Source organism: Plecotus auritus, assembly GCF_963455305.1.
Source record: "Plecotus auritus genome assembly, chromosome: 9".
Taxonomy (NCBI): Eukaryota; Metazoa; Chordata; class Mammalia; order Chiroptera; family Vespertilionidae; genus Plecotus; species Plecotus auritus.
This window is the reverse complement of record NC_137783.1, coordinates 151,515,370-151,534,992: the sequence shown is the minus strand read 5'-3', so window position 1 is coordinate 151,534,992 and position 19,623 is coordinate 151,515,370. Positions and strand designations below refer to the sequence as shown.

Here is a 19,623-nt window from a genome sequence, read left to right as displayed (position 1 = left end):
TTCTCCTTTTCCCTTCGCATTGTTTTCCTCTGGCTTCTTCAATCCATATGGCTGGGGTCACGCCCACTTTCCCACCATAAATGAGATTTGCAGGCGTACCCAGACCCCCCAGACCCCCGCGGCCGCAGGGGCAAAGCGGCCTGCCCTCCCCTGGGCAGACCTTCGGCCCCGGGGCAGCTCCTGCCCTGCTGCCCGCTGGACTGGGGTCACCCGCCTCCACCCTTGTTACCGAGGGGCCCTGCTTGTGCCGGGCGGGCAGTGTGAGCATACCGCGGGGGCTCACCCCCACTTCCTAGCAAAGCCAGCCCCTGAGGCCCCGCAGTCACCAGAGCGAGCAGGGCACCCTGACCCCTGTCCTTCCCGCACCCTCCCGCGCCGTCCCCCACACCTGAAAGCCGGAATCGCTGAGCCCAGGGAGTCCTTGAGGAAGGTCTTTGCTGTCACCGCCCTAAATCTCTTTCCCAGCTGTCAGGGTGGACGGCGGCTCGGCAGGGTGCCAGGCCCCTGAGCCCGTCCGCGTCGGGTCACTGAGCCCAGCACAGCGCCTGGCACATGGCTGCTCCGTCACCTCTTCTCCAGCCTGCCCCTCGCCGCCTGGTCCTCCCGCCTACGTCTGCCCCCTCAGGCTTGGCGCCAAGGCCCGGGCAAAGGGCCCACGCGTGTTAGCAACCGCCCCCCCCCCACATCCGGCACCTGCCCCCTGGCAGCCTAGCACGCGAGGGGCCTCTCAGGGTTCCTCCTCTCTGAAGCGTCTCACTCCGCTCTCCCTTGGACCCACGGATCATCAGCTGTGAGCCTGATGGGGAAAGCCAGCCACTGGGCGGTGTGTGCAGGCAGCCTGGCTGACTCGGTGACCCCTCGGGGCCGAGCCTCAGGTGGGTGACAAAGAGGGCGGAGAACTGGGTGTCCCACCTCGTGTGACCCTCGGGCCACCCGCCTGGAGGAACTAACCAAGCTTTCTCCTCGAGACCGAGAAAAGCAAAGGCAACACGAGCTGACAAAGCCACAGACGGGCTGCCACACGCTCGTCTCCCTGGAGCTGGCAGTCCCGGGCACCGCTCGCCTGCTCTGTGCGGAGGACATGCCTGCAGAGTCCCAGAGACCACCCATCTCTGGCTGGTCCCGGTTCCGAAAGTTCTGGCTACCCGGCGGAAGATACAAAACCCTGCAACTAGCCTTAGTTTTTCTTTTTTAAAAATATGTTTTTATTGATTTCAGAGAGAAAGGAAGAGGGAGAGAGAGAAACATCAATGATGAGAGAGAATCATTGATGGGCTGCCTCCTGCACGCCCCACACTGGGGATCGAGCCCGAAACCCGGGCATGTACCCCGACCGGGAATCGAACCATGACCTCCTGGTTCCTAGGTCGATGCTCAAACCCTGAGCCACGCCGGCCAGGCACTAGCCTTAGCTTTTTTTTGCCTGACCCAGCACGCCACGTGCCAGCAGACCCCTGGGCCCGCTGAGACGCCCACCCGGAGTCCAGGGCCGGGCGCCAGGCTGCAGTGGGTGGGGGGTTCTTTGGACGGGGGAACCTGGTGCCTTGCAGCTCACAGAGATGCTGAGAGCCGTGGGGAGGGGTCTGGATGGCCCTGCATGTGAGGTTTATCATCTGGAAGGGGGAGAAGGGGGAGCGACGGTGCGGAAGGTTGGGGAGGCTGCGGGAGGTGAGTGTGGAGAGCCAGCTGGCTGGAGCGGACACCCGCTCATTACGAATGTCCCCCAGGAGGGTGTGAATGGGAGGCAAAGGGGAAAAGTCCACGGAGAGAGACCCCGGCGTGAACACTGCAGAGGGAATGTTTCTGAAGACCCACCCGCAGCAGACCCCTTTGCCGGTCAAGGTTGCGCGGCCTTTGGTGTCGAGCATCCCGGAGCCTCGCTCAGCCGGATCCATTCCCGGTGGTCTGGGGAGGAGGCTGGGGGGGTCCTCAGCCAGGCCCTGGAGAAGGGTGGGCCCCTCCCCTACAGAAGGCGGGTGCCTCATCTCTCGCAAGCCTGTGACCAAGGTCCCTTCCGCTGCCAAGGGACCCCTGCCCAGGCACCCCAGCCCCCCTGGGGCCCCTTCCCCTCCTCCCCTGCAGGATCAGCCCCATAGGGCCCCCGGGCCGCACACCCCTTGTTTTTTCCCTATTTTTCTGGAGGGCAAAGCAGTCTCGGGGGTTCGAGGGATGGGACCACCCCTACGGCTGCCTGCTGCCGTCTGAGACCCGGCGGCTGACCCGGCCTGGCCTCGGCCGCCGGCCTCCCTCCCAGCCTCAGCACCACAGAGAGGGTTTTGGAAACCAACACACAAACGCCCACCACGACCACAACACAAACCAAAGTGCACTGCGACCCGCCCGCGGCCTCCTTCCTGTAGGTGCCTTGAAACGTCCATGTCGACACGAATGTGATGAACTATCTGGTCCTATTTTCTGTTTGTCTGTTTTCATATGAAATGTCCAAGTCCACTTCCCTTGTCCTTTCTTGAAATAAATAGATTTAACTTTTACCGTCGTCTCGCGGCTGACTCTGTCGCACCGTCTGGACGCCCACACCTCATCCCCAGGCCTCGCTCCCCAGGGCAGCGCTGGCCTAGGCGGTGGCGGGGGGGGGGGGGGGTGTTGGATAGAGACTCTGGGGCGGGGCACCATCGGAACCAGAATGATCCTGCCCCGGGAGGAGAGGGACCTCTGACCCCATCCCACAGGCCTCGGGGAAGGAGACCTCCCACGAAAGGCAGACTCCGAGAGGGTCTCCATGTGGGGACAGTACTAGGAGCTGTGGGTCCGCCCAGACCAGGCGCTGGCACCCTGTGGGCATTCCGAGGGGCCCTTCCTCCGCCGGGTGAACGCTTCCTGGGCACCCCCTGCCAGATGCAGGCCTCTAAATACGCCCCGGCTTTCACAACCTTCTAGGTCTTATCTGAGATGTCAGATCAGGAAAGGAAAAGATAATTCTCCATGAGAACAGCGGCAGCTTCTGCTAAATTAACGTAAGGCATTACTTGCGTCTTAGATCTGATGTCACGTCTGGATACGGGTTAATGAGTTTCTCCTTACATTCTAAGGAAGCGAAGTTATTTCTCCATGTCTGTTGGTGGCACGTGGCCCCCCTGGGGTGACTCGGGAGGCTCTGACCCCACAGGTGACCCTCTGCCCTCACCTTCTCTCCTCCTTCCGCCCACTCAGGGCAGGAGCCAGCCCGAAGGAACCAGGCCAGAGAGCCGCACAGGAGGGGAGCGCCCGGGGACCAGCGCACAGTGGGTGTGCAGGAGGGCAGGGCGCGTAGGAGTGGGGGAGGCCAGCTCACCTCACCCTCTACACATGGGCCGTCGTGCACAAACCAGGGAGCCCCCAAGGTTCTCTCCAAGCCCCGGCAGGAGGGCTGGGTTCCCAAACCGTGTTCCTCTAGCCTAGAGCTAACGGAGGCTCGGCCAGGAAGGGTTCGCGGCCACAGGCATTTGGGAACCACTGGATTAGAGCTACTGCTGTCCCGGAGGGCGCCTCCGACCGGGCCGCGGCGCCCCTTGGCGTCCCCCCGAACTGGGTGAGACCCACGGGCCCCAGCACTCACTCCCTGTGCCTCAGTTTCCACCTCTGTAGAAGGTACATGCTGGGAGCGCATCGCTATCATTTCTACCGTCATGGTAGCACCAAGCCTGCTGACGTCAGGTTCTAGAAGCTTCCTGCCTCCTGCCTCCACTTCCCAGGAAGGGTCTCTGGCCTCACCAAGCATCCCAGAGGGGAGGTGACCAACCCAGGAAGAGTCTAACACCCCAAACCACACCCCCACAAGCTCTGTGGTCTGTCCTTAGCACCCGCCTCGGAGGTGCCCGAAATGCTGCCTCCGGTCTCGCTAACCCGTGTTCAGGCGCCCCAAACAAAGTGTCTCCGGGCTGCACGCTGGCGCCTCCCTCCCCCTCACACCCTGGTCCTCCTGCCAGCACCTGCCTCCCGGCGCCCGCTACCCGCCCCCCCCCCCCCCCCGGGGGGACGCCTCTGAGGGACCCTCTCCTCTAGCGGCTCCGTGAATAGGCGCTCTCTGCCGCTAACTGACAGCGCAGAGACAAGCCACGCTCCCCCTCGGAGATTTACAAGGGAAGTGAAATCTTATTTGCACCGCTGCCAAGCCTGGGACGCGATGAAATTATGCCTGGAGTAGAGACCCGGCCGCTCCTCGCGGAAGCGGCTGCATCAGAGACGGGCTTATTAAAAGCCACCGTGGCCACATTTCAACCTGTTTCAGGTGTTAAGTAATTTACTGCCACCCAGAACTCAGCGGTAGGTTTTTATCATTTTCATTTCCATGATGCAGGCGCGTGCCCCCGAGAGGTCCCTGCACAGGGAACTTGGGTCTGAATGCTCCCTGCCACCCACCCCGGGGCCCTGCGGAGGGGAACGGGGAGCAGGGGCCTGAGGAAGGGCAAGGATGAGGGCTCGAGTGGCAGCAGACGGCCCTGACTCGTCCCAGGGTTACACCAGGCTTGGCCAAAGCACAGAGCGGCAGGGAGGGCAGGCTCTAAGACCTTCACCCCGCGTTTGGGGGCCCAGTGACCCCCCCCCCCAAGGCCCGGTGGGCGGTTTCTGAAGGCAGCAACAGTACAGACTCTGTGAGAGCAGTCAACCTCCATCTCAGGACCTGACTGCCAACCACACGATCCTCGAGTCTTTATGGAGCACCTACTATGTGCCAGGCCCTGCTCAGATGGGAGACACAGCCACAGACAGGGATCTCAAAGGCCCCTGCCCTATGGGACTCCCTTCTGCTGGGAAGTGTTGACTGAATATTTGTGGTCGGTTGATTGGAATCTCCGAGAGGCAAATCAGCTCTTGGAAGAAAAGATGCTGGCATGGGGGGCACTCGAGGGGTGAGAGGCAGGGAGGGAGAGAGCCCGCCTCACTGAGCGTCTGCTCTGGGCCAGGCACTGCAGCGGCCCTCGAATCAGGGGCCTCCCCGTGTCACAGACAGAAGGCGCTGAGCCTCTGGGTGCTGGCACCCTGTGCCTTTCCTGGGGAACATGCGGTGAGGGGCCCTTCCCCCACCCCGCGAAGCTCTCGGGGGATGCCCAGCCTCCGTTCACAGAAACTGCGGACAGGGGCCGTGCCGTCTGGGGCCCGCAGGGTCACAGAGGGCCTGCACCCTCGGCGCCCTGAGCCCCTGCTCAGCAGTGCTGGGCGGAGGGCTGTCTGGCTCCCGCCCGCCTGCATGGTGGGGTAAGCCTATTATGGAGGCTCGGGGGCTAAGCCGACGCTCTTTCCGAGGCCCCCTCTCTCAGATACTCCAGCCCAAGGGGAATCTTCCAAGCCCGGCTGAGCCACGAGCAGAGGTTCTTTAATTAGCTTTCCCCTGCATCAGGGCCTTCGAATGGATTAGTCGTGGTGGGACGGAGATAGGGAACGGAGTCCTCCTTAAAGCTGAAATTACAAAGGGGGGTCAAGGGCCTCACCAGAAACAGCGGGGTCCCCTCCCCCCCCCCCCCCGCAGCAGGCCCTCCCCAGCTCCCCAGGGACTGGCGGAGGGCACCTGTCACCAGGAAGACACGGGGATGTGCTCGCAGCGAGGCCGAGGTCCCCGGGAAGCTGGCACGGAGAGACACTTGGCTCGGCCGGGCTGTGTGCCTGAGCCTTCTAACCAACATGCTTCCTCCCATGTGGCCGCCCAGATCTGAACCTTCGTAATCAGGGGGGATTTCCTAAAGGGGCACCCATCTGTGACAGGCAAGACAGCGCGGCCCCATGGCACCAGGTGCCCGGCATCTGTCAACAGGATCCGTCTGGCGTATCCCCGTTTTCCCACAAGCAAACCGAGGTCCAGACCTAAGGAGCTGGCCCAGGGCCACCTAGGCAGATTAGCATTGCTCCAGATCTGCCCAGGCTCCTCCCACAGCCCCAGTCCTGGCCCATATGAGGAGGAGGCCTGACTGGGGGTCAGTGAGCTTGGAAGGAAAGGCACAGATGGGCCCCCACCAGATACTACTGTGGGGAAGTAGGCCTCCAGGCCGCCTCCTCCAGGAAGCCCTCCCTGACCAGCCCACCAATGCACTTACACCCTGTGCTGTATGTAACCCCGTTGCCCCTACTCTACAGCCAGCTCCTTTTAGAAGCAGGGACTGGAAGGAGGGCTGCACCCACCTCAGTCTGGGGAACCGGAAAGAGAAGCCTGGAGGAGGCTAGGCCTCGGGAGCAGAACAGGAAGGCAGGAACCCAGCAAGAGGAGGCGACCTGGGATCCCGGGAGCGGAGCCCTAGGCGGGTGCCGCGCTCAGGGCCAGGCTCTCCCGCTGGCTGACTTTGCCCAAGGAGGCTCATGAGGGATGGGTGGGCGGGAGGACAATTCAAGAACTCGGAGACCCAGCTTCCCGGGACTGAAGCATCTGAAGAATGACCCGTGCCCTCCTCCTCGGGCTTCGCATCCAAGGAGGCTGTGTGGGCGGCCACGCTGGGCTCTGCAAACGCGGCTGCCCTCAGGGACAGGCAGAGAGAGGGCATCTGGCCCGCGTCTCCGTGGCTTCCGGCTCTCTGTGCAGCAAGCTGAGCTACACCCGGGGCCCATCTGCACGCTCCACCTGGCTCCCCTCCTGACCCTGCAGGCAGGTCTGCCCAGGGTCAGGTCATTACAGGTGACGGCACCCACCCAGGAGAGGCCGGGCCCACAGAGACCAGGGCCACCCACCGCCAGAGAGGCGTGTGCACCCCAGGGCCAGGGGCTGGGCTGGGGGTGAGGCTGGGAGCCAATCTCCCCTCCAGGAGCACCTCCAGCGGCAGGCGTGGTCGGCCAAGCAAGGGACATGGAGGCAGGGGTGGCGGCCCTGCTGAGCCTTCCTGTGAGCAGAGAGAAGTCCTATGTGTCTTCTGGCACCAAGCAAGTGTTTCTGAGCACCTACTATGTGCGCGATTGGTGCAAGCGGCTGGGGGGAGCCGGGAAAGCGCCTGCCTCCAGCTGCACCTGTGTCGGCTCGCAGCAGAGCCTCCAGCTGCCTCTGCAGTGAGAAGAAGGATGCCTCTTATTTCAATTAGCCTTTCCTTGATTGCTTGCAAAGTTCTGCATCTTTCCACTTGTTTACTGGCTATTTGTTTCTCTCCTTCCGGGAATTGCCTGCCTCCATCTTTTGCCCATTTTTCTTATTGATTTGTGGGGGCTCTTCGCATATTAAGAGAAGCAGAGAAGCAGCCTTCTCTGGGGGCAGACCCGCAGGGCCTCCCTCCAGCCTCTTCGGTCCCAGGAAAGGGAGGAGGGCTGGTGTGGGTTTCTGGGGGCTCCCCCGGAATTCCTACCCCCCGCCCAGCTCCCGATGGGCCCACTCTGCCGGTGGGAGCCCCTGCCAGGCCTGCATCTCAGCTGGAAAAACCCAGAGGGCTTATTTTTTACTTACATGAGATGTCTACACTAGCTGTGGCTGGCGGGGTGCCCCTGATGGCACTCAAGGGGAGCCAGCTGGTGTAGCTGGGCATCTAGGAGGAGGGGGTGACTTTCACCATCCCAAGCCAGCTCCGTGGAGACCATCCCACAAAAGGGTCAGGCCCCGAAGGCCCCGGCTGACTCGCCCACCAGATTCCAGGGTCCCCACTGGCACACACCATCCCTGCCCCCTGCCTCCAGCTACGATGGTCCCTGCCTGAAGCGTGACCTGGCCGAGGAGGGCACACCTGAGCCCTGCCCCTCGCCCTCTGCCAGCTGACCTTCCCAACCTGTGGTTTATTTTCCCTCCCAGGCTTTCCATACTTCAGCAGACAGCGCAGGCCGTAAACCTGATTTCTGAAGCCTCTAAAGGTAGTAACATTTAGGGGGCTGGGAAAAGAAAGCCCCTCCTCTCCTCCATCACGGCTGCCGGAGCCTCGCGGGGCCCTTTCCGCAGCTGGGGCCGCGCCGCTCAGGGCAGCCCGCAGACTCCCCTGCGCCAGCTGGTAAATGGCGGCTCGGCACATGTCCCCAGGGACCCGCAGCAGCCAGGGAGGCTGCAAACTGCCTGCTTTCCTCTTCCCTGGCTCCCCTGCTCACGGCTGCACAAACCAGGGAGCGCTCACGGGACCCCCATGCACCCCCTTCCCCACCCCGCACTGAGCCAGTGCAGCCTGCAGGCCGCTGTCCTGGCGTCGGCTGTGGCCACAGCGATAGAGACGGTCAATGCGAAGGGCGGCCTGGGCAGCCAAGCCCAGCAGCCTGCTCTGCACCGCGCCCGAGTGAGCCTCCGGGAGGCCAGACAGCACTGCCACAGGCGGCCATTGTGACCGCTGATGACAAAAGGGATTGGGGCCCTACAGGGACCTGGAGAGCTCAGCTCGCCCCCGTGCTCTCCAAACAGGCTCCCCCATCTCCCCCCAATCCTGGGCTGACTGCACACCTGCTAACCAGAAGGACACCCAGAACTACAAGTGGTTACCACATGCCCATCCCCCTCATTCACTCACTCATTCCTTCAAAGGTGACAGGGTGGGGGACCCAGATCACAGGGAGCAGACATGGTTCAAGTGTCCTGACCTGCCTGGAGACAAGTCACCACAGCAGCCCTGTGCCGCGCCGGCTCCTCAACCTGAAAAGGGAGAACGCTAAAGCCGCCTCCAGGTCACTGGATGATGTGCCGGGGCTCAGAGGGTTGCTGGGCGGGGCGGGGACCACCATCTGCTGCTGCGGGGCAAGGGCTGGGCCAGCTGTGAGGACAAAGTACAGCGGGCAGGTCCCACCAGCCAGCGGGGAGAGGGCCCATCTGGAGTCGGGGGATGGACCAGATGAGCCCCAGTCGCTTCCAGGTCAGGATGGGAAATGTCGGGAGACAGGGCATCCAGGCGGTAAAACCCCACCTTCGGGGCAGATCCACTGGGCAGCCAGCAGATCCACAGCCAAGGGCTAGGGAGGCCCCTGGGTGTGTGTGCGTGGGGGCACTCCGCTGGCTCTCAGGAGCCCCTCCCGGAAGTCACTCATCCTCCTTCTTCAGGATTAAAACATGTCACGACAAGGCATTAGCCACGGGCTCAGCTCCGGCTTAACTAACTACAAAGTGGTAGAGAGAGAGGATCTTCCAACCAGGACGCCCCCTCCCCTGCAAAGGGCCCCCTTTGGTCGCTGCGGGGACGGGAGGGGAAGGGCCGTGGGGTGCCAGCCCCCAGGAGCACTGGCTGTGGGGCTCCGAGCCAGCATTTGCATGGAGGGCTCAGTGGTTCTGGAATTTATGCAGCTGCCTGTGTGCTTCCTAAGGCGAGACGAATCTCCAGGCCGCTTTTCTCAGCAGGAACAAGCCTTTTCTTCAAATCAATGGTGACACATTTTTAAACTGCCATATTAAGGAGGGAAGGATTCTGCCGGCCCCCCTGGGGGCAACCCTTATTAGTCACTGGCTCACAGGAGAGAAACTGCAGCGGCAGACCCAGTGGGCCTGGGCCAGGCAAGAGGCCCGGAGACCCGGCCCACAGACACGGGGATGGGTGGCGACAAACAAGAGGGCAGAGGGCACTTCCCAAGTTGGAAGCCAAGCCATGTGAGGGGAGGTGCAGTGGGGGAGTGAGACTGGAGGGGGAGCTGGAGCAGGTAGGAAGCATCTGCGGGGAAAATAAAGAACCGCGGGAAAGGGTGATCGATGGAGAGGATGGAGGAAAGGGGAGAGAGCAGAAAGGTGAGCTGGAGGCATTAAGCTGGTATTTAAACTGATTCCCAGGTGTGGAGCTCTAGGACCTAAAATCTTGTTTCACATTTTGCTCTGGCTGCCAGGAAGCTCAAAGCCACATTTCCTATTCCGTGGCGGACGGACTTGCTCGGCCTGGTTTTGACCTGGGGGAGACCAGGGTAGTTTCCGGAGCCGAGCTGCCCGCGCAGCCGCTACGGCATCAAACACAAAGGCAGCCACCCCCCCCCCCCCGAGGGGGACTAGACATCAGCATCCAGTGGCAGGTGGCAGGGCTGAGCGGGGGCCAAACCCGAACCCAGCAAGAGGCCAGCAGCTTGGAAGGCACGTGCCAAGGATGTGGAGGCCCACAGGCTCCAGGCGTGGCCAAGGGCACGTGACGTGTCCTTCGGAGGGGCCCTGGTCAGCGCCCTCCCTGGCCTCCTCTTTCTTTGTATTTCTGTGTTAACGGCTCCCTGCTTTTATTGGACCTATATTTCAGCGGAAAGAGGTGGGCTAAACATTTTTTACAAATCAATTCCAGCTCAAACGCCCACTTTCTCCGTGATAACGGCCGCCGTTTATCGAGGTCCAATGGCCCGTGGCGTGTGCATGTGGCCTCTGGAGCCTCGCCATCACCTGCGAAGGGATGTCGCTCTGCCAGGCTCCCAGGGGAGGAAACCGAGGCTCAGGGGAGAGCTATACCCTGGCCAAGGTCACAGGAGCTCCTAGTGGCCACTGCAGCCCTATCTGACATGTCCCCTGGTGCGCCCCCACTCTAACCCCAGCACCCTGCTCTGCACCCCAGAGGGGGCTCCCACCCCACCTGTTAGGAGGGAGATGAATCTGAGTTAAGGTCAAGGCCGAGGAGGCGACGGTCAGGTGACCCCTAGAAGTCCATCAACCCCTGGCCCTGCCTGTGACCCCCCCGGTCCCCGCTCTGCCAAACCCCAAGGCTTCAGCCACGACCCAGGGAAGTTCCCTGCCGGCTGCCAGACGGGATTTAGCTCCTTTAACAGTCGAAGCCGCAAAACTCCCGTCGCCAGTGTCAATTCTGGGCCATTTGCCGCGTGGATTTTAACGTTCCTGTTTCTCCTCAACATCCTCAGCAAGGTAGCTCTTGCTTTTCAAAGGGAATGTGGCGTTTGATGGTGTTTAAGCCATCGTGAAATACAGCCAGGCGGCAATAATAAAACAGACGCGGGCCCTGCTGGCAGGGGGACGGCTGACAGCCGGTGCTCTCTCCCCACATGCTACGCGCAGCTAAGCTACTATTTTTATGGCAATTACCGTGTCCGAGACGGGGAGGCCGCAGCGGTGCAGAGGTGGGTGCTGCTGCACCAGGACCACTTGTTGCCACTGGGAGCGGGGTGCACTGGGGGCGGGTGGGCGGGTAATGAACCAAGGCGGCGGGGCCAGCCTGGGGCCCAGCAGAGAAGGCCGACCACGGCCTCCACCCTCAGTCCCATCTGTGCTCACGGCCTCCCACATCCACGGCCTCCCACGTCCACATCCCAGGTCTCAGCCACCAGCTCCTGCTCCAGGGTCCTCTGGCTTCTGCCTCCCGACATCAGTAGACGTAAGCGGCTGTGTCCCTCCCCTTCCCTGCCCAGCATGTGCCCCCCGGACAGCCCACGCCACCCAAGGGTCCTTGGCCACAGGAGCTACTAGGCAGGCGTTCTCGCGCCCCCTCCCCCACCACAGCAATGGCCAGCATGGGCCGGACCCTGTCCACACACGAATGCTGAGCATCAGAGGGCCCGCCCTCCAGAGCGGTCTGGTGGGTGGGGAACGGAACCTCACGAAGGAGAACAATAGTTATCGTTCACTGAGCCCTACGGTGCACCAGGCGTTACAGGCAATAACTCGCTTTTCCTCTTTCTTGTAAAAATGTATCTTATTGTTAAGAGTATTACAGATGTCCTCCATTTCGCCCCTTTGCCCCCCATCCACCCGCTCCCGCCCCACCCCAGGCCTTCCCCTCCCTATGGTCCGAGTCCACGGGTTATGCAGAAATGCATATAAGATCTTGGGTTAATCTCTTCCCGCCCCCACCCCTTCCCTCTGAGATTCCTTAGTCTGTTCCTTAATCCTCCCATGAGGCCGGGGCACATGGGAAACTGAGGCCTGGAGAAGCAGTTAGTGGAACCGATGTACCTAGTCTATGTTGTGAGCAGCCGTGGCCCTGGCCTCCAGAGGCCCCGAGACTGGCCCGGCCACACCAGCCCCCCAGCCCGGCGCGGCCGCCCGGGACAGCTGAGCCCAGTCAGCAAGCGGCAGGTCGGGACGGCAGGGAAGGGGCCTGGGACGGTGCGCGGGGAGCATCAGGACAAATGGTTTGCAGATGAAATACGTGAGCCCAAAAGATGAGCTTCTGAAACAAAGGAAGACCTTGCAGAGGGGAGAGCAAGGGTGGCTGGGCTCTGCAGCGCAGGCTCAGCCTGGCCAAGCTCCGACAGGGAGCACTTCCGTCTCCGGCATCTCGGGGGAGGGCGCGTCCCGGGCCTGCTCCCCGTCCTGGCCCCTGCACAGGCTGTTCCCAGGTGACACACACACCCCCTCCCCCAGGGCAGGCCGAGCAGACACTGAGGGCCCTACTGCAGAGGTGGGAGGGGCCTGGCCCGCTCGCCCTGCACCCTCAGTCACGAAACCCCAAATACAAAAGACTAGGGGTCAGGAGGGGGCCCCTTTCTCTGCCACCCTGGGGCTCAGTTCATTCTCCACAGGAAGGCCCGGAAGGAGGGGCCTTCAGCCTACTGGGCGGATGGAGGGACCAAACCCTGTCACAGCCCAGCCAAGCCCTGGGTGCACAGCAGGCCCCGTCCAAGGGCGGGGGCAGCCCTCTGAGCAGCAGCGACAGCAGCGAGCACAGAGCTGGCATCTGTCAAGGGCTTACTCGTCCCAGACGTGCTGAGCATCTCCACCAGCTGTCTTCTTTCACACTCGTAACAACCCCAGAGCCCGGGACCTAGTGCCCTTATTCCCATTTGCAGATGAGAACACTGAGGCTCAGAGAGGTTAAGTGACTTGCCCAGGTCACACAGCTGGTACACAGTTGAGAAGTGGGAGATAAGGAAACAGGGCTGGATCCTTTGACTCTCTTTTAAGCCACGTGGTATCTTGGAGGCCACTCTAAGGTGGGACCAGGCCACACCTCACTCTGGAGGCCCTAGGGTCAGGGTCTGGCATGTATGTGAGCCACCCTAGGGGTCTGGAGAGGGCAGATTCAACACCCCCCTAAACCTCGTCGTCTCGACAGAGCTGGGTGCTGAGAGGGAGAAAAGGGAACCCCCGTTCTGGGTGGCCTCCACATGCTGCGCCAGACCCTTCATCCCCCGGGGACACGGGCCCTTCTGCTGAATGGGCAGGAGAGCACAGCCTCCCGGGAGGCCCGAAGCCGACTGGGCAGCCCTGCGCAAGTGCTGGCGGATCGTTCCGGAGAACAAGCCAAGGGCTACCGATCCAGCCCTTTTCACGCTTGGCCAATTTAATGGTCCCCATTAATTTCAAAACACACACATTCCCACAAGCTCTGGCCTCCTCAGCTCAGTGCTCAGGGTGGAGAGCACTTCGGGGACACAGGAGGGCACACAGGTGCGGGTGCTGAGGCCACACGGCCTCAAGGACAGAGGGAGCTGGACAGAGCCGCTGGGGACGGGGGGGGGGGGGGGGGGGGCGGTAGCAGGGCCCAAAGAGGTGTTCCCTGACCGCGGTCTGTCCTGATGGGAGAAAAAGGCCAAGGAGAAAGGGCCCGTGCAGACTCCGGAAGGCCCGCTCTGCCGCGGCTGTGTGGCCCTGAGCAGGTCACCGTCCCCCTCAGAGACTGCGGACGCCTGGGGGGCAGGCACCGCGTCACCAAGCCCTGTGTCCCCGAGCCTCACACCTCACACAGAGCCAGGAGCCTCACAAGCAGCCCACACGCGTCCACCACTGTCCTTGTCTGCCAGAAGCATTAGCCCTTCCAGCCCTGACTTCTGTGACCACCAAGGCGGGGCGGCGGGGGCGGGGGGGGGGGCGTTGGGGGGAGTCTGGGCGGGAGCAGGAGGAGGGGCCCAGAGGAGTCACTGGTTCCCCAGCCCCTCCCACCGTCTGACAGACTCTCCAAGGCCTCGATCACTCCTCCCTTCAACCAACGCCTATTGAGACCCAAGACAAAGGGTCATGGGCCCAGGGCACAGGGTCCCCCTCCCATCCCTGCGGAAGGACAGGAAGGATCTGGCTGAGGAACGGAGGCGCCGCAGAGACCTGGGGATGGAAGAGCCCTCCAGGGTCCGCGCGTCCCACTCACCGGCCAAAGCTCGGCTCTGTGGACCAGGCCTGTGAGACCTCAGGGGATCTCCATAATTCAGGAGGAATCCATCATTTATGAATTTATGTAACCGCTTGCCGACCTTGTGGAAACGAGCCAATCTCCGCCCGCAGTGGTGCAGGTGAGCCCTTGGCACTTTCTCGGGGGTCCTGGGGTTTTCTAATGTGGGGAGGGGCCTCCTGGCCCCCAGGCCTCCCGGATGGACTGTACCCCTCACCCCTCGCCGGGACCAGAGGGAGCGTCTGCAAAAGCAAACCTGATCGTATCCACAAGCCCCACAGGGGAGGGTGAGATTCCTGGCTGTGCCTTTTACCGGCGCTATGGCTCTGTGCGTGCCTCGGTCTCCTCGCCTGTCAAATGGGGGAAATGAGGCGACGTGTGCAGTCTGGGGGCAGCCCCCGGCCCAGAGGGAACACTCACAAACAAGCTGCCCCCAGCCCAGAAGCAGGGGCTCCGAGGGGCAAGCGGGGGACAGGGGCCGGGACACAGCACAGCCCAGTGGGCTGTACGGGTGGGAGCCCGCTGCAAGGCCTTGCGAGACCAGCGAACCTGCACCCGGATGGTGGTCCCGTCTGGTCTGCCGTGGCCACCTGCTGCACCAAACTGCCCGGCTTCCCCATCCCCCTGCAGTGGGGACAGGTGACTGACTGCCCACCCCCTCCGGGACCAACTTTTCCACCAGAATAAAGAAGAGGTGTTCCCACCCGCCTTCCAAAAAAAAGGATTTCCTGGAGGCTGTGGAGTCTGCGGAACCTCCGCTCCCAGCACCGCTGCTGTTTAGCTGTAAGTCCTTAAGCAAGTGCTTCATGTCTCCGGGCCTCAGCTTCCCCCCCGGCACCGTGGGCTGATGTAACACCAGGCGTCCAGGAGAGGTGGCCTGGGGTGTGAATACAGCCTAGACCTAGAGGGAGACCCTAGCTCAGGACGCGCCCTAGCTCATTCCAAGGACCTCGGAGCTTCCCCAATCCCACCCACCTCACCCCTCCCTGCCAGCACGCTCCTCTGCCCTTGGAGTGCCCGTGTCCAACTTCCGACTCAGCTTCCCCCTTCCTGGCTTGAGTGCCTCCTCCTCCAGGTAGCCTTCCTGATTGCCCCCCGCCCCCGCTCCAGGCAGGACTCCCATCCCTCGTACATGTTGCTGTTCCTTGCCATTCACATGTCCTACCCCAAATGTTGGACTAGAGGTTGTGTCTCCTGTAGCCCAGGGCTTTCCCCTAGTGCAGCCGTGGGCAAACTACGGCCCGCGGGCCGGATCTGGCTGTTCTATCCGGTTCTCTTGCTCTCCCCTCCGCTCCTTTACTTTGAATTTATATTAGTTCACACAAACACTCCATCCATGCTTTTGTTCCGGCCCTCCGGTCCAGTTTAAGAACCCATTGTGGCCCTCGAGTCAAAAAGTTTGCCCACCCCTGCCCTAGTGCCTGGTACACAACAGGCCCACCACGTATGTCTGCCGAAAGAAGGAAAGGCCATACGTGCGTTCAGATTCCAAGCTGGAGGCGTCATCTCTTTTCCTGAGCCTTGGTCTGATCCCTGAAAATGGGGCTCACCGTCCCGCCTGCCTTACAGCTGCCTCGGATGGGCACTGAGGGGTCAGCGCCAAGGAAGGGCCAGTCCTCACCCTGCGGTCCCCAGGGGACAGGGCCCAGCAAGATGGGCCGCTGCCCGCAGGTTCCCGCCCGCCCCCGCCCTCCCTGCCCACTGTGGAGAGGTTGCTGCCGCTGGCGGTGGAGGCGAGCCTCAGCAAACACATTTAAATCTGAAGTGACAGATAAAGCGATTTACGGCGACAGTTTAGCGTCAGATCGCTTCCCACAAGGCAGCCGGCGTCCCCGGCCCCTGTTTGCTAGTCCATCAAGGCGGTCTCTAAATCACTGGCTCCGAGCGAGCGGCGGCCCAGGGACAGCGCGGGGGGGGGGGGGGGGGGGGGACAGCGCGGGGCCGGGCTCCTCGGGGCCCTGCGCGCAGCAGAGGGGTGAGGCGCGGAGTTTGGCTGACTTGGCTGCAGGAGGGCAGAGAAGCGCTGGCAGACCACAAATCAACGCCCCAGGACCTCAGGAAACAGAGGGCCACTTCACGCCTTATTTTAAGCAAATAAGCGGCTTTCAACTCCCAGGGAGGCCAGCGTGTCGCTGTGAAGCATGGCTGCCCCATCTGCACGCCGGCCCAAGGCCCGGCCCCTCCAAGACCTCCCTGACCCGCCTCCCCTCCTGCCACCTCCCGGCAGAATTAATGGGTCCCTGCGCGTCCGGACACTCTGTGTCGCCCTTGTTTCCAGCGCTTTGTCACATTATATCCTACTTAGTCGCTCTTGCTCTTGACTTCCCCTCAATAATGTCCTGAGGGCTCCCCATGTGCCAGGCCTGGGGCCCAGCACTGGACCAGCCTGAGCTCACGTCATCCTCACGCCACATGCGTGGAGCCAATGATGACCCATTTGTCAGACGAGGAAACAGAGGCTCTGACGGACCGGCCTGGCCGCCAGCAGGAACGCTGGGATTCGGACCCACCTCCTGACCTCTGTGCCCTGGCCCCGACTCAAAGGTTCTGTCTGTCTTTGCACAAAGCACCGCCTTCATCCCTGCTCTGTCCTGGTTCGCCTGAGGCCGGAGCCAGGAGCCAGGAGCCCACCCTGGCTGGCCACGAACGGGGTCTGTCTTTGTGCTGGGACCCTTCCTCTGCTGTCTGCCGAGAACTAGGGGAATGCTGGGAACCTCAAGGGCATGGAGACGACCCTGTCAAGGTCATACCCTCTCCCCCCACCATGGCAAAGACAAGACACACATTCCAGAAGCCGGACCACCTCCGGGGTGGAGACCCCAGAACTGGAAGAGATGCCGGGCATGGCTCTCTCCAGACACAGCCTGGGGGTCACAGGCCAGACACTGCCCCCCAGAACCTCTGCTCCAGAACAGGGACCTGCAGGGGCTCCCTGGCTTGTCTTCCCAGCATGGCAGCCCAATTTAATTAAGATGGATGCTGCGTGCCCCCGTGGGCAGGAGCCGTGGCCGGCACAGATGGCGGGAGCCTAAGGCTCTCCAGGCTGCTAGGGAGAGCGGGCGGCCTTGGCCAGCGGGCTGAGGAGGGTCCAGGGATGTCTGCACTGGGTCTGGAGGCTTGGAGGATTTGGACCCCTGCTGTGGCCTCGAGCCCTGCCACCCACCGGCCAGGCAGTCCCCCTTCTGCTCTCTGTCCCAGCAACCCCTCCACATAACATACCTCACACACCACACACCACACACTCACTCACACACCACACACACACACACACACACACACACACACACACACACACCAATCACATCTCAAACACCGCCAAGCGGGGTCAAAGTCAGTCCGGGGCTGCCAATGCCGGGGGCCCGTTCAGAAACAGCAGGTGATTTTCTGAAGTCCTGAGAGTGGCCAGGGCGGGGACCCTCTGTGGGGCAGGGAGGAGTGAGGTACACAGGCAGGGAGGGCACCTGGCTCCTGCCCTCTCCAAGGATTCCCCAGGGTTCTCCCAAGGGCCGGGAGACACCCCCCCACCCCGGCCCAAGGCTCTTCAGGATGGAGGGGGTTTGGGGGGCCCCAACCCCGCTTTCTTTCATAGGCCCTTCCCAGCTCCCCATGCCTCCCCCTCTACGGTCCCTGCAGCTGGAGCAAAGCCCAGGCAGCGATGGCACCTTCCCCACCCCCATTCTGACCACGGGGACAAAAAGAGACACCCCCACAAAACCCAGAAGCTCTGCTACTGACCTTAAGCCCCCAGCCCAGTCCCAGGGGCCACTGACCCCCATGAGGCCAACATCGCCCTTGGCTTCAACACTGAAAATCTGAACATCTCCACCCCTGGAAAATCGCTCGCTCCTTCTCCCCATTGTGGTGGCTCCGTGGTCCGGCGCTGAGAAGCAATTATTCACGGCTAATGATTATAATCAAGTCAAATAGAATTTAATGGACACGCATTCTCTTCCTGCTCGAAACTTTACATATGAATTAAGCACATATGGGTTCCACGAGGCACAGACTAGATTTATGCAGCCCGGAAAAGCCCCTCCATGCTACGACTTTTTATTCCATTAATAAACAGGCTGATTTACGGGCGCAGCTGGGCGTGGGGACCGTGATCTCTGCTGCCCCCTGGTGGTGGGCAGTGGATGGCCTCAGCCAAGACAGTAGGGCCCCAGGGATGAGGCCCCATGCCAAGACCTCAAGGACCCCTGAGGTCTCACCAGTGCCAAGGCCACCCGAACACCAGGGCTGGGCAAACACCTGGACGATGGCCTGGAGGGGTGCAAGCTCCATGTGGGCTCCCTGCGTCCAAGGGCCAGCCTCAGCCATTCCCTGGGGCTCCGGGCAGGTTCTGGTTCTCCCTGCTGTGAGACTCTTTCTAGAAATAAGGAGATCCCAGGAAAATTCTCCAAGAGGTTCTGGGTAAACTGAGGCCAGCAGAGGGAGGAGAAAGCTGCTCATCTGTAGGAGGCACCCAGCACCCCTTTTCATCGCCGGGACAGGGCCGACGCCAGAGGAACGACGTGGCATCGACAGCAGCGGCAGGTGCTGAGGCTCTCGGTTCATGCCAGGCGCTGTGTGTGCACCGCAGCTCGTGAGCATCGGCTCCTCATGCCCCCCAATGCCCCACAGCTGGGTTCCCGCCACCCGTGCCATGCAAAGGAGGAAAGGGGAGCGTCGGAGAGATGTGTAAACGCTGCCACCCCAGCCCGGTGCACTCGGATGCAGCCAGGAACAAATGCTCTCTGAGTGTGCGCGAGGCTGCCAGAGCCGCTGCTCTCAGAGGCTGGCAGGCATAGGGCACTCAGGAAGGGCCATTAATCACGCCGCAGCCCTCCGGAGCCCCCGCCGCTCCATCTGTATCCCACCGACGCCCTGCCTGGTCCTCCCACTCTCCCGCCCGGCCCCCCAACCACCCACTCAGCTGCAAAGGAGCTGATAAGATGCCCCACTTTCCCCTCCGGCCACTTTGCTGCTCAGCATGGACAGTGCCAGCAGGGTGCCTCCCACACCCTTGCCAATGACTGACAGGGCAGGGGACACTGGGCAGGGCAGCCCCATGGACCTGTGGGACTGTCCCCTCAGCCCCAGCCCCAGCGCGTGGTCCTCCTGCCCCAGCCAACCCCTCCTGGGTCGAGGCAGCAAGAACACCCTTCTCCTCGGGGCTGCCATGACATCTGCCAGCCCAGCTTGGCGTGTCTTAGCTCCATGTCTCCCCAGATGGACTCACAGACCTCGTGGCCACCCTAGGGGCCCAGGGAAATGAGCAGAAGCAGCAAAAAAAAAAAAAAAAAAAAAACAACGCGGAGGTGACCCAGGCTGCTGCCGCTCCGAGTGAGAACTCGTGTGCCTAGTTACCTGTGTACCGAGACCGGCAACGTGGGGGCAGGAACACCCTTGGGACTGCACAGTCCTGCCGACATCAAGAGGGGGTCGCACAGAATGAGGCCGCTGCCAGAAACACAACCCAGACCACAAACAAGCAGGCCCCGGGCAGTCTAGTCACTTAGCCAGGTCAGCATTGGCACTACCACGCCCCAGGATCCTTCGACGACCCCACTCCCTGGCCAGCCCTGGCGTCAGACACAAGCCCAAGGGCGAGAGGCAGGATATTAGAGATGCTTCCGGGGGTGCCGGAGACTGCAGGGTTTCCCTGTGAGTCTGCCCAGGTCCCCAAACCTGGCTCTAAGGGGCTCCCAGCTGTGATGTCCTGCGAGCAAGGGAGCGAGGGCTGGGTGAACCACCT

At 62.1% G+C, this 19,623-nt stretch overlaps 1 protein-coding gene across 7 annotated transcripts in view; it reads right to left on the bottom strand.

The window, feature by feature from the left end:
• MACROD1 (mono-ADP ribosylhydrolase 1) overlaps positions 1-19,623 on the bottom strand; it is a 132,519-nt gene that overhangs the window by 101,108 nt on the left and 11,788 nt on the right. Inside the window, exon 4 of one of the 7 annotated variants that reach the window (XM_080641890.1) lies at positions 17,798-18,451. The exons of the other annotated variants lie outside the window; for them this stretch is intronic. Coding sequence (XP_080498016.1) covers positions 17,937-18,451 — 515 coding nt within the window. The 3' untranslated portion in view covers positions 17,798-17,936. Of the gene's footprint in view, positions 1-17,797; positions 18,452-19,623 lie in introns of those variants that run through there. 7 annotated transcript variants of the gene reach the window in all.